Below are 14,252 nucleotides of genomic sequence, written 5' to 3'. Positions count from 1 at the left end.
TCAAGATCACTGGCAATTTATTTACAAACACCTCAATATTAAAACAATGTTTTGTAATACACAGAACATGGATTTACAATCATTTATTTTCTAAACACTTTGGATTAGCTGTAGTACAAGCTTAGATATGCAATGCGGTTTCTTCTCTTCCGAAATTCTTTATCAGTTTCAAGCTAAAAAAGTGAAAATAAGAAATATATGATTATTATTAACATGTATTTATAAAGCGCGAATAAGTGTACAATTAGTGGGTTTATACAGTGGACATACAGAATTATAAACAAAGCAACTAATAATTAGTGTTAAGCAAATCTGTCCTGTTCGCTTCGCCATAAAAATCGTGAAACAGCAAGAAAATTTGCAAAACGGCGAAAAACTTGCGAAACACATTGTTGAGTGATTTTTCTGTCGTCCACATCAACAATTCGCCAATGGCAAAATGCGGAAATTTGCTGCAAATCCATGCCTGGAAAAAAAATTCGCTCATCACTACCAATAACCAGTATAAAATCTGGGCATTTTAGGGCCCATGTGCCAAGGAGCAGGGCCAAAACTAGGGGCAAGCAGAAAAAGAACATGCGTAGGGCGCAAAAATGCCCCTAGACCAGGCCCTGCTTACCTCACCACTGCTTATCTGTGCAGTATGTCAGTGGAGCTTGTCAGTGTGCAAATCATCTCCCCCCTACCATCACCGCACATTCGCTTGCTTCTTTATGCACGTGCAGGGGAGGTGGCCAACCGGGTTGGCCCAGCTTTGCCAAGGAGTTTGCTAGTGTGTACAGCTCTGATAAATAAGCTACATTGTAAAGCATGTTTGTAATTGCAATTACATGGAACAGTTGTAAGATTTTTATTTTATGTAGAAATATTGATGAACACATATAAAAACAAAATTAAGCAAATGCTGTTACCTCTGATCTTACTGTTCTCTTCTCTAAAGCTGGAATCAGTGACCAGTCAGGAGAACCAAATCTGCCAGGCCAAGACACCTTCTGGCTCTGTAGTGAGACAATGTTATATGTTCCAGGGCTGAAGATAAAAAAATTGAGAACCTGTAAAGCAGGATTCACAGTCCAAAAATTTTCTAAAGAAAAAATTGAGACAGGAAGTAAAACTGAACCTAGCTCTTTCAGGGTTTATTCCATCTGACCCTGGTGCCTTGTTTACAACCCTTTATGTACCATATCATGCGTTAGCCACTGACTAGATTGAGCTGAGCCAACAGTGCAGCTATCGGGTGGGTCTTGAAACTCTGCCTCCTCTATCGTAAACACTATTAATATACTTAAAAAACTTTTTAGGGTTAGTCTTTGCCTTTGCTGCAGTGCGCTACTCTTTTTCTGTCTTTGCCTTCCGGATTGTAGTTTTACAACACTTGTTATAGTGTTTGTATTCCTTAAATGCAGCTTCTGTCCCCTAATTTGTATTGCTTAAATGCTTTCCTTTTTTCCCCTACTGACTTCTTTATTTATTAATTACTCCACATACAGTAACACCAAAAAATGAAAGTATATAGAATAAGAATATAATGTACTGCTTCCCTGCACTGATACAACTGGTGTGTTTGCCTCTGAGATGTATATAAACAAAGCTACTGTGTAGCCACGGGAGCAGCCATTCAAAAGAGGAAAGGCACAGGCATATAGCAGATAACAGACAAACACTATTGTATTCTAGAGAGGTCATCCGTTATCTGCTATGTAACTTGTGCTTTTTCTCCTTTTTTCTATCTTGAAGCTACACAGCAGCTTATTTACATAAACTATATTAGTGTTACTGTAACAAACACAAAACATTTACCAGTGCAGGTGGGCCGGCAGCACTCAGCACACTGCACTGTAGGATAGGAACCAATCAGCAGCTAGGCTGACCTGATAGGGAACTGAAGCTTGTCTTTGCTTGTGTGACTGCAGGGCCACGATTGGCTATCCAATCGTGACCAAGGTGAAACCAGCACCATATATTATTCATAATTGCCTACAAGATTACAGTTTTTTTTCCTTTATTAATTAATTTAAAATGTAGTGTTCTATGGAATCTGTCATGAATGTATGTCAGGTTATGAATTTGCAAGCTTTACAGCTGACACACATGTAGCTACCAACTATGATACTGGATTAAGATGGACTTAAAAAATCCTTGTATTCTGTTACCTAGGGTAAAGAGCAGCTTCTGACATCTTTTTTGGGAAGCGTGCTGCATTTATGAAAAAAGGGGCATATGCTGAAGAAACTTTGCTTTCTTTTGTCCAAAAAGACTGATATTCTCCTGGGCCTGGTGTCTGCATCTGAAAAAGGAACATAATGAGCTTTTATACATACAAAAAAAATAAATTTTATTTAACTTTCTCTATTCAAATATACAGGTATAGGACCTACCTGGAGCCCCCTCATGGTTGCGCCCTAGGCAGGTGCCTCTCCTGCCTACCACTAGTTACGGCCCTGCTCAGAATTTGCTTACCACAAGGTTTAAATCCCTTTTTTGTTGCTTAGTTTAATTTTGCTGCTGGGTACAAAATAAAAGGCAATATATATATAAATATATATATATATATATATATAATATTTTCAATATTTAATCATTGGCATGTATTTTAGATGCTTAAAGAGCGTGTGTAATTTTTGAGCCTGTAACTGGGAAGCATGCATAAAAATGCTTTACTTATTAATTATTTTGGATTAACTATTACCTAGTAGTCTAATACATTGTTTTCTTGTTTTGATATTTTCACTTTACAAATTCCTGCACAACCTTTTCCACTGGTACAGCTTTTTGCTATTAGTGACTGTTGCTTACTTTATACATTTTTACCTATTTTAAGTATACTTGCTTTTTTATACACCCCCTTCCTTATCTAAATCACTTTGCTAATCTGTTTAGGTCTCTAAATCAAGCAGTTATATGAACTATTATTAGTATTAGTGATATGCTGGCTATGACTGGGTTTGGTTCCAGGACATTTGACTGCCAGTATGATTGGCTGCTCATAAATGTAATTTGGAGACACAGGTGCACGCTCTAATTGCACTTATTAATACGTTGGATATGTGGGTGGATGTGTACATTATTAAAATTACTAAAATAAAGTAGTACAGAATTGCTGCTTAAAGGGGACATATACCATCATTTTTACAATGCACTAAACCATGTAAAAGAATGTAAAATAGGAGTAAGTGCTTTTATTTTAATACCTTTGGGTTCAAATATGTCCATAAGAGCTTGAAAACAGTGCTCTACCCACCCCTTTTGCAAGCTTCCGGTTTAGACTCTTCAGTATGTGGCTGGGAGCCTCTGGCCCTGATCTGCTTCAGTAACAGAGCAGCAGCTACTTAAAGTGCAGTGAATATGCATAGGTGGGCGAGGCTTTGCGATGTCACAAGACAGTCCCTTCCTGTTCTGCTCATGTCCCTCCCTTCCCCTGCCTGCTATGATCGTTCCTCTTTCCACCTTCCCCCTGGCAACAGCAGCACAAGCAGAGAGACACAGTAGGAAACTGGGAGGCAGGGTTGCCAGATTTATTTTTCCAAACTAGCTAAAGTCACTTTGAAAGTAGCCCAAAAATAGCCCAATATTGCGCAATTAAATAAATTCTAAAAAAATAAAAGTATATGTATGGGAAAAAAGTACATGTATGGGAAAACATGCCTTTTTAAAGTCTATAATCACTACCCAGTTGCTACTGTTGGGTAAAGCCTGTCAATCAGTGCTGTGACCACTTCCTCTGGGAGACTGAAGGACACTCCCATCTTTCATTTCACTCTGGCTTCTGACTTGAGAGGTTGTCTATGCAGCTCTCATATAATGACAGTTTTAGGAGGTAAAACATCACTTCACATTTTGAGGGAGGATGAATATAACTGAATATGGACTTTATATAAAAATGTCTATGAAGATTCTCATTCATCCAGGTCATGATATACAGTATCTTGTAGAATTAAAGGAACAGTAACACCAAAAAATAAAAGAGCTTTAAAGTAATAAAAATATAATGCACTGTTGCCCTGCACTGGTAAAATTGGTGTGTTTGCTACAGTAACACTACTATAATTTATATAATAAGCTGCTGTGTAGCCATTGGGGCAGCCATTCAAGCCGGAAAAAAGGAGAAAAGGCACAGGTTACATAGCAGATAACGGATAAGCTCTGTAGAATACAATAGTGTTTTATCTGTTATACAGCATAGTGCCTGTGCCTTTTCTCCTTTGAATGGCTGCCTCCATGGCTACATAGCAGCTTATTTATATAAATTATAGTAGACTTTCTGAAGTAAACACACAGCTTTTACCAGTGCAGGGCAGCAGCACATTATATTTTAGTTAGTTTTATACACTTTCATTTTTTGGTGTTACTGTTCTTTTAAGTCTAAAACAACTGGATAATTTGTGATGACCCCTAAGCTTGGGTTCTCAACAGCTGCCCAGAGCACAATGAACATGTGAGTGTTGCAGACCCTTCTGACAGATTCCAGTATGGTGACCCCCTGTGACAAATTTGAAGGCCTGGATCATTACTACTATAAAAATGCTGAACCTTTAGGCTGGTTTAATAAGTTCAGTATATAATATGGAATTTATAGACATATTCATTTAAGGGTTAAGTTTTAAGGCTCTCTTGAGTTGTTGTCCCAGCATAGGAGAGGCATTAGGAAAGAGCTGCTGCTTTCTATCGCACTCTGTTCCTTGGGTGTCTGAATCCATACCAGAAGCAAGTACATCTATTCCACCAGATGAACCTATGCAGTTAGGTTCTACCCATTTGTCCCCGTAGGTGTACCAATGGGTCATGTCTATATTGTGGAAGTAAGGGTCATTTTCATAATAAATGTCCAAAAAGTCCGGGAAACTGCACAGCCTAAGCAAGTCTAGGGAGTTCTGTTTGGGTCATACAGTTTTTACCCCCCCAACAACCTACTTCTTTTCCTTTGCATCCTCTTGAAATGGGAGGTGGGTAGTGTTAAAGTTGCAGCCTTTTTGGATTCTGAGGAATTTTTAGGATGCTAATTTTCCCACAGACAAGGCATTTCCATATTTTGGCCATTGATGGGAGCCCATTAGGTTGTGGGTTAGTGACTTCCAAATCTGATAACTATGTCAATTGGTGTTACCCACTCTGAACAAATATCTTGTTGTATCATTAATTGTCCCAATACTCCTGTGATCTTAGGCTTCCCATGGTTATAAATGCATAATCCTCTCACTGACTGGGTAACCAGTAAGGATCTTCATTGGGGGGTGGGCTGTAGGGAACGGTGTCTTAGTGTACCCCATACTCTAGCTCCCACTCTTGAAGGTTTACTCTCCTGTTATTTGGCCTTCTAAGATGTATTCTCTAAAAAAAGCAGCTAAGACTCTTCCTCCATACAGGCCGTATGATTGTGGTACTGATTTAACTCCTGATTCTTCTCCCCCTAGGTGAAGAATGTATCCTCTCTCTCTTCCTGAAGCTCAACCCATGGAAGAATACATTAAGGAAAATCTAGAGGTAGGGTTCATAATACTTTCTTCCTCTCCTGCCAAAGCAGTCTTCTTTTTTGTAAATAAGAATGATGGTAGTCTGCTGCCACGTATTTATTATAAAGTAAGATCACCATCAAAAATTGATACCCCTTCCTTTGATTTCAGAACTCCTTGATAGAGTAAGCGTACCAAAATTTTCACTAAACTTGATTTAGGGGTACATATAATTTAATCTGAATCAGGGAAGGGGTTGAGCAAAAAGATAGCTTTTAATCATCGTAATGGGCACTATGAATATCATGATGCCTTTTGGGCTTTGAAATGCCCCAGCCATCTTCTAAAATTGTTAATGATATTTTTTGTGATCTTCTGAGGCACTATGTAGTAATATATAAGGATGATATATTAATTTTTTCCTCAAATTTGCCAGAACATCACTGCCACATTCAAGAAGCATTATGTAGACTAGGGCAATATCAATTATATGCTAAGAGAAATGTATCTTTAAGATTCCATCTGTTCATTTTTTAGGGTACATCATCAATGAAGGTTGGAGATGGATCCAGCCAAGGTGGAGGCAATCCAAAATTGGGCCCAACTCCTTTCTTTACGTGCTATTCAAAGATTTTTAAGGTTTGGTAACTATTATAGACAATTCATCAAAGGTTTTTCTACTCTGGTAGCCCCATTCACTGTCTTTGCCAAAAAAAAGAGAAGAAATTCCAAACTGCAGAGCTGCTGAACAAAAATTGAAACAATGAAAAAACTACAAATAGTCATGTTCTTCATTTCCCAGGGTGCCACAGCCAAGAATGGATAATCTTCAGTCACTCTTTACTGCAGCACTGCAAGTTGGAGTGATATCACTCCCCTCCCTTTCCCTCCCAGCAGCTGATCAACAATGGGAAGGTAGCAAGATAACAGCTCCCTGACACTTGTATTGTTAAAAGTGGTAGATATCAGAATAACCCTCAATAGTAAAAAATCCAAGTCTGGCTCATGACTCCTCCAGTTACATGGAGTAGAAGAAACAATAGGTTATCTGAAAGCACATACTGATAAAAGTAATTACTCAAAACATTTTTCTATATCTGGCCATGTCTTGTGATTTTGTTCTGAATATATAGCATACTGGTTTATTGTGACTGAAAGCAATTGCTACTATTGTTAGATGATCTCTGTTTATCATTTGAATAATGTAATGATACTAGTACCTTCTTTTCAGGGGGAAAGCGTGGTGCTGTTCTGGCACTCATAACATATCCTTTGACACTGACTGGCTTCCTGTCTAAAAGATGCTGCATGTTGGTAACCTAGGAAGAAAAAGTATGTTTATTAAACATCTTAGTGAACATAAACATTAGAAATTTAGTATATGCCTTTACTGCATTAGTTAAAAAACATAAATTGTATATTATGTATATGTCAAGGCCACACAGCCTTTTGAGTGGAACTCAGTATCTGGAAGTGAAGTCATAGTCAGAAAACAGAAAATGATCAGGACTAGCAGGCAGATGCAGGGCACACCCAGGAACTTTCCATGAAAGACTTACAGTCAGGCATCTGAACCTCCGTCCTTGTTGCCGGATACCACTTCAATGTTGTTATAATGTGGCACTAGCATGATAACATTGCTGGCTTTCAGCTTTTTTTTTGTTTTTTGTACCAAATAAAGGGACATAAACATCAGAATGCTTGATTCAGGATTGCTCAGGTCAGGTCCCTTTCATTGGTTGAGGTACTGTACTACAGCGAGAGTCTAAAGTAAAGGATCTTTTCTATCTCATATTTTTGTAGCCCATCAACAATCACAGGAACTGGAGGTTGCTGATCAGAAGGAAACTGGTCAGAACGCTGGCAATGCAAATTTTGTGGGGAAAGCAGTAGTCTGATGGCAGAAGGGTTGTTGATTTTTTTAACTCCTGATGAAGCCTGTGAGAGGTGATGTGCAGAGGATGGTGCCTTCCAGAACCCATATTACCCTCCTGCCCACTATTGGCTGATAGTGCCAAACTGGTAGATATAGCTGGGGTTGGAATGTGTGGGCTGTGCTTCTGAAATGGTGTTACGCTGTTGTTATGACCAACATATTATTATTTCTAGATTATTTTTAATCCTTTGGTATATCTTCTATAGTCTGCATCCAGATGCATCTGGGTTACTGAAAACCAATATATTCTGGTCCCGTTTTTTCTATACCCCCAGTGGAGGATACGGGCATACTTGTTATTCCAGGGAAGCAATCTGATTTGTGTGGTCTTAAATGGTTTTAACTTGGGTGTCCTGTTATATTTTGCAGCTCATAATGTTTTAATAAAGATTTTTGATACATAATGGAGTGTGCATGTTATAGGTTCTTCTATTTTCGGGTTGCACCTCCTCATGTGAGCTTAGTTAAATGGGAAGCCATGCAGACTACCTTCCTTTATAGGGTTGTTGATCTTTAGGATTCTGAGCCTAGGAAATTTTTTTTTTTGTGCTCCAAATGCTAGATATGGGCAGAAAACATTGGAAAGGAGAACATTTTGGGAAAGGACAAGGAATTCTGCCCATAAATGCAAAAGCATAGTGACCTTGCTGTGAAGGCAAGACAGGCATTATTATCAGCAAACTCCATCCAAGGGAGCAGACCAGTCATTATGATAGATGAAAACATGGTCTCTCAAAAACTGCTCCAAGACTTGCGCTGAAAGTAACAAGCAAATAAAGCACATCATATACTGTAGATTATTAGGAAATTCAGATTAGGGCAACCTAGCAGCTGTGTTTACATACAGACAGACCTAAGGGAAGCCTTTCTTTTTCAAGCAAAAATAATTGTTATTCGTTCAGAATTTGTAAAAATAGATGTTTATGCTTTCTGTTTAGATTAACTGTTCTGTTTTATCTAATCAGTCACTAGGCCTAGATCACTAGCTTGTGGAGAATGTTTAATTGCTGTCCCACACTCTAGAAGAACACTTATTTCCGACCCTAGATATTCCTATTGAATTCCGATTGCTTTCCTATTGTGTTTTTTTATATCAGTAACGTTTTCATGATGCAAATTGATGGGGGACTTTAAACATTTAAAGGGGAAGGAAAGGCTAAGTCACTTGGGGGTGCTAAAATGTTAAGCACCCCCAAGTGACTTTAATCGCTTACCTTGTACCCCGTGCTGGTGCCCCTGTTAGGAGAAGACAGCACCAGCCGGGGTACCTGGAGCGATGCAATTCCTCCTTCCGCCTACGTTTTGCTAAGACTTACACATAGGCACATGTGCAGAAGAGTGAAAAGCCGACTTCTCTGTTAAAGTTTGGCTTTTCACTCTACTGCGCATGCACGCGCAGCACTACAGGAAGGAGGAAGCGCTGGCAACTACCCCGGGCTGGTGCTGTTTTCTCTGAACAGGGGCACCAGCCCGGGGTAAAAGGTAGGCTATTGAAGTCACTTGGGGGTGCCTAACATTTTGGCACCCCCAAGTGACTTTGCCTTTCCTTCTCCTTTAAGGAGGGCATGAACCGAGAAAGCCTGACAATCACTGTCTTAGACTAACAAGTGTTTGGTTATGTGAAATAAACATTACACCAGTTGTTGCTGTCTATATGGATTTTGTAGTCACAGTCTCACATCAACCCCACCTAATGGTTAAAAATGTTGTTGAGCACAAATTTCCCTTGTTCATTTGAGTTATTTATATTTTCTACCTCTTTCCAGCTATTGCTCCATAAGGCTACAATTGTATTGTTACTCTTCATTATTCACCTTCCTATTTAGTCCCCCTTCTATACTTCAAAGCTCTTATTCAAACCACTGCCTGGTTGCAAGGGAAAATAAGACCTTAGCAACCAGATACCTGCTAAAATATCAAACTGGAGAGCTTCTGAACAAAAAGGTGAATAACTGAAAAACCAAAAAAATTAAGACTAATTGCAAACAGTCTTAGAATACCACTGTCTACATCATACTAAAAGTTAAGTTAAATTCAAACAAGCCCTTTAAAAACTAAAACAAACAGTGTACTGTAGAAAAGATCATAGAGGCAATATAAATGGTTTAGAATTTATAGATGAAAAATCACCTCCTCTATGTTGTAACACCCAGGACCAAGGTTTGGGGCACCTCTTATTGGAGCCAAATTATTACCCATACGGTCTGGTGCACAGTAATGTGGGAACTGCTTCTTATCCTGGGTACTACCAAAGCAGATTCTTTTTAAGGTATCTGCAAGCAAAAGAAAGAAAAAACAATTATTTTCAGCAGAAATGCTGAGATTGTACATTGGGGATAACTTGTGGAGTTTAAAGAGATACTGACACCAGAAATTAAACCTTTTTTTTACATCTATCATAACATTGTCTTTGCATGACCTTCATTTTTGCCATAAAAGTATTTGTCCAATGCTTTTATATTACCTGTCTGATCCCCCATGTTCCCCTATAAAGGGGCTGCCATATTTGTCCAGCAGGAGGCCGTTAGCATTAGAAGCTATAACTGACAGGCTGAGAAGGGACAGTCAGGTTGGCAAAACAGTCAGGTTTAGGAACTTCAAGTGACAATTACTTACAAAAGTAAATCTCTCAATGAAAATCAATCAACACGACCTATAGGCAACTTTTTATGTACATTCATATTTTGAGGAGTCGTTCTTTAGTGTCAGTATCACTTTAAGATCTATTTTTGAAAGACAAAAGGACAGCAGATACAATGTCATGTGTGTCATAAACCTTAGAAGCAGGGCATTCTACAGCATGTGTCTATGAACTAACTTTTACAATACTTTCACATTATCTTACACCACCACCCACTATTAAAGGAACAGTGTAAAAAATGAAACTGGGTAAAATGGATAGATTGTGCAAAATGAAAAAAATTGTAATATAGTTAGTTAGGCAAAAATGTTATCTATAAAGGCTGGAGTGACCAGATGTCTAATATAATATCCAGAATTCTACTTCCTGCTTTCAGCTCTCTAACCTCTTAGTTAGTCAGTGACTTTAGGGGCGGGACAGCACATGGAACAGAACTGTTCAGTTAGTTTGTAAGCATGTAGGTCAGATTTAAATGCAAACCAACTGAACAGTTATGTCCCATATGCCCCCCTCCCTCAAGTCACTGATTGGCTACTGACTGCTAACAGCTTAGAGAGCTGTAAAGGAGGAAGTAGTGGTATGGTATGTTAGACATCTGCTCACTCCAGCCTTTATAGATTACATTTTTGTAAATATATAGACAGCATTTTTTTTTATTTTGCACAGTCTATCTATTTTGCCCATTTTCATTTTTACACTGAACTGCTCCTTTAAATCCCTTCACAGTGAGGGCACACAGGAAGATTAGTTGCCCGTGATAAATCTCATTGTGGGTGACTAATCTCCCTGAAATGCCATCCCATCGGCTAGAATATAAATTGCCAGTGGGATGGCATTTGTGTCGCTTTGGTTTTCCAAAGTTGCCCGAAATTGCCTCACAGGGAAACTGCGGGCAACTCTGTGTGCAATCTGCCCGTGTGCCATCTCCCAAGAGTGAAGACACAAGGAGCAACTAGTAGCAGCTACTTGTCATGGCTACTAAAATAGACAATGCTGATCATTTACTGATAACTGTATGTCTTATTGGGGATCATTTGTAGGGGTTAAACTTGATGAACAATTGTCTTTTTTTTTCAACCCAAATTAACTATGTAATGATTTAAAAATATAAAATGGTTTGAGAGTCTAGAAAGGATATATCACAACTGCAAAAAAAAAAAAGTTAATGTAAGGGTAGTCCTACCACAAATGAAATATTACAGATATTACAAATATTACAGAGATATCCCTAATATACGCAAATAGAAATGTTTTATGTACAAGTTTGGCATTATTCTGTTCAACATATAATTGAGATAAAGCATGCTGGGAATTGTAGTTAGAAGTAATTGGTAGTCAAAGAAACAGGGAGTTAGTGCACTGACTGTGTTATTGTAAACCACAACTAAAGCAAGTGTTTTTTTTTCTGCACCTTTTAGGCTTAGGAAAATGGATGATACTGACATGAAAAAGGGGCAGCAAAATTACGTGCTTATTTGACAACATACATTAGAGTACTATTTCATAGTAACTCTCTCATACTCGGATTATGTCCAAATGTATGCAATATAATGCTTTGTGTGTACTTTATAAATTATGATGATCAAACTTCTGAATTAAGTATCTGCCTTACCTGTGTTATGCTCCATATTCCAAGCAGTTGTGTTTACAGCTAGTTGCTAAGGTATCACAGGCTGACCAAACCCAACAGTGATGACAAACAAGTACACTTTCTGGAAACCTAGCAGCACAGGGAACTAAGAAATATATTTAGAAAAACTAATTGTGCATTTGTAAAAAATCAAACTTATCTTTTGTGTCTTGAACACAGTAGAGATTTTTTTTAAATGGATAGTTCACTTTTTAATTAACTTTTAGTATGAAGTAGACATTTATATTTTAAGACTATTTGCAATTATTTTTCATGCTTTTTTTAAAAAAAAATTATTTAGCTTGTTGTTCAGCTGTAAGCAAGCTCTATGGTTGCTAGGGTCCAGTTAGACAGTGCTATAAATGAAAGACTGGAAGATAATTAGGAGCGGGTCGGAATACAAAGATAAGTAATAAAAAGGAACAATAAGGATAAGAGCACACAGTTCTTATATCCTCTTCTCTCAGCCTTACGTTTTTCGGTCAGGCTGAGAGAAGCGGATCCGCTTGCCTATGCTCCTCTGTGTGCCTTTATTAAAAACTACGGCACACAGAGTGGAGCTGATCAGATGCTGGCTCCAAAAACCACAAAAGACTTTTCAGCTGCTGTGGGTCAGGAAACCCCATATGACAGCTATTAAAAATTGATGGCCAATTAAAAAATTGCTAAGAATAGGATATTTTGTAACATACTGAAAGTTAAGTTAAAAGTGAACTGCCCCTTTAAAAACCCAGTAAACTATCACCAATAATAGCATAAGGGGGTATTGTTACACAGCTAGTTTGGGTTGAGCCTCAACTAGCTTCACAATAGGAGAATTAGTCTGGCAGCCCAATGGAGGTCATTGGATGAGCGTACAGCCAGAAAGTGGGGTTATAACAGATCACAAACAGCAGAGTGAGTTGTTCAGTACTTGAAGAACCAGATTGGAGGTTTAGGAAATAATGGAAAAAGTGACGGTTTACCCAGTGGAAACAGAACAGATAAAGAATTTGATTCATCTTCTTTATATTATCGTATTTCTTCTCTGTAAGCTATACAGCCCCGTTTTCTTTAGCTGTGGTCCTCATTGAGCTTTATCCATTTCTGCTGTCCAAGTCCTTTGATTTTTACATTCCTGAGCTAGACACTCCCCTAGGTAACATCATGCCCCCCAACATCTTGATCACTTGGCTGTGACATCACAGCCCCATCAATGTCACTATATTCAAGTAACTAGTGTGGAAAGCAAACTCTTTCAACCAATTTTCGGCCAGAAGAGTAACTGGGATTCAAGCACAGCACATAGACCAAACCTTTGCAGAAATGATACGCACCAGCGCCATTGCATGTGGTCAGTGGTGTTGGAATCGAAATACTTAACTAACCAATTAGCAGTTTCACTCATACATAATACCTTGGACCATTTAAAGGAACAGTAACACCAAAAAATGAAAGTGTATAAAAGTAACTAAAATATAATGTGCTGCTGCCCTGCACTGGTAAAAGTTATGTGTTTACTTCAGAAAGTCTACTATAATTTATATAAATAAGCTGCTATGTAGCCATGGAGGCAGCCATTCAAAGGAGAAAAGGCACAGGCACATAGCAGATAACAGATAAAACACTATTGTATTCTACAGAGCTTATCCGTTATCTGCTATGTAACCTGTGCCTTTTCTCCTTTTTTCCAGCTTGAATGGCTGCCCCCGTGGCTACACAGCAGCTTATTATATAAATTATAGTAGTGTTACTGTAGCAAACACACCAGTTTTACCAGTGCAGGGCAACAGTGCATTATATTTTTATTACTTTAAAGCTCTTTCATTTTTTGGTGTTACTGTTCCTTTAAAAATAAAAACAGATCAGTTTCTCAAAAGTCACTGTAAAGGAGACTGAATGGCAAAAGTGGACACATATCTGCATATTCTGATACAGAAAAGTTACAGGGTATTTCACCCATTTTCATATGTCAGCCCTTTTGTTTTCACCTAAAACATAAAGATCCTCTTATGCCAGAATAAAAATAAATAAAGTTTACTTTTGGTTAATTTCAGTCATTGTATTCTCAGAAATTAACCCCTCTTTGCCCCCTAAAATGTGAAACGTATCAATCAAAAAACAGTTACCAGAAAAAAACACAGAGAATTTTTTTTTTTCTGGTGAAGTTTACCCTAAATTATCCCTTGTTCTAACCCTGCAGTGTACAAAAAATATAATTATCCTCTCATTCCACCCTGAAAAAGAACCTGATAATCCAAAATAACTTCTAAAGAATTTCACCCACTGTCACTCTATATTAGTCACTGTGCGAAAAATCTGTTCCGCAACCCTTATGGGTATAAAAAAAACCCTAAACGATAGCTTAATTTCCCCTTACTCTAGTTTGCACAAAACCTGTCCGTTTTAGTCAAATTACAAATACTTGTCACTAACGTGATTTTAGGTTCTGGTGCTAGCTGGAAGGGCTAGCAACCAAACCGATATGTACCTGGTTTTCGTTTTTATTTTTGGTCCCTTGAAAAAGTCAGAGTTTTAATTGGATAAGTGAAGGTTTACACACTACAGCGTCTTACTGACGGACCCAGCAACATTCTATTAACCCGTCACTCTGAA

At 38.2% G+C, this 14,252-nt stretch overlaps 1 protein-coding gene across 3 annotated transcripts; it reads right to left on the bottom strand.

Moving 5' to 3' along the window:
* Window positions 1-14,230, bottom strand: pifo (primary cilia formation). 3 transcript variants are annotated; one of them, XM_018091536.2, is made up of 7 exons: window positions 14,128-14,228; window positions 11,640-11,747; window positions 9,517-9,659; window positions 6,671-6,769; window positions 2,154-2,287; window positions 912-1,029; window positions 1-173 (listed from the first exon to the last, which is right to left on the bottom strand). In XM_018091536.2, exons 2-7 carry the CDS (start codon window positions 11,653-11,655, stop codon window positions 105-107), a joined length of 579 nt encoding a protein of 192 aa, XP_017947025.1. In that variant the 5' UTR covers window positions 11,656-11,747; window positions 14,128-14,228; the 3' UTR covers window positions 1-104. The 3 variants fall into 3 exon arrangements, with proteins under 3 accessions (XP_017947025.1, XP_002933023.1, XP_012826076.1); XM_002932977.5 differs by having other exon boundaries at window positions 11,640-11,763; window positions 14,128-14,225; XM_012970622.3 differs by lacking the exon at window positions 11,640-11,747 and having other exon boundaries at window positions 14,128-14,230.
* Window positions 14,231-14,252: the final 22 nt, after the last annotated feature.

This window comes from Xenopus tropicalis, chromosome 2, assembly GCF_000004195.4.
Source record: "Xenopus tropicalis strain Nigerian chromosome 2, UCB_Xtro_10.0, whole genome shotgun sequence".
NCBI classification, from domain to species: domain Eukaryota; kingdom Metazoa; phylum Chordata; class Amphibia; order Anura; family Pipidae; genus Xenopus; species Xenopus tropicalis.
Note: the sequence above shows the minus strand (reverse complement) of the source record. Positions and strands in the feature narration are given on the sequence as shown.

What these genes read in the sequence shown, in the direction of transcription:
- pifo (XM_018091536.2), bottom strand. An exon ending in GGTGTTACAACATAGAGGAG is followed by an intron (nt 6,770 to 9,516) that starts GTGATTTTTCAT and finishes TTTTCTTCCTAG; the next exon opens with GTTACCAACATGCAGCATCT. An exon ending in GCTTTCCCCCTGAAAAGAAG is followed by an intron (nt 2,288 to 6,670) that starts GTACTAGTATCA and finishes TTCCTTTTTCAG; the next exon opens with ATGCAGACACCAGGCCCAGG.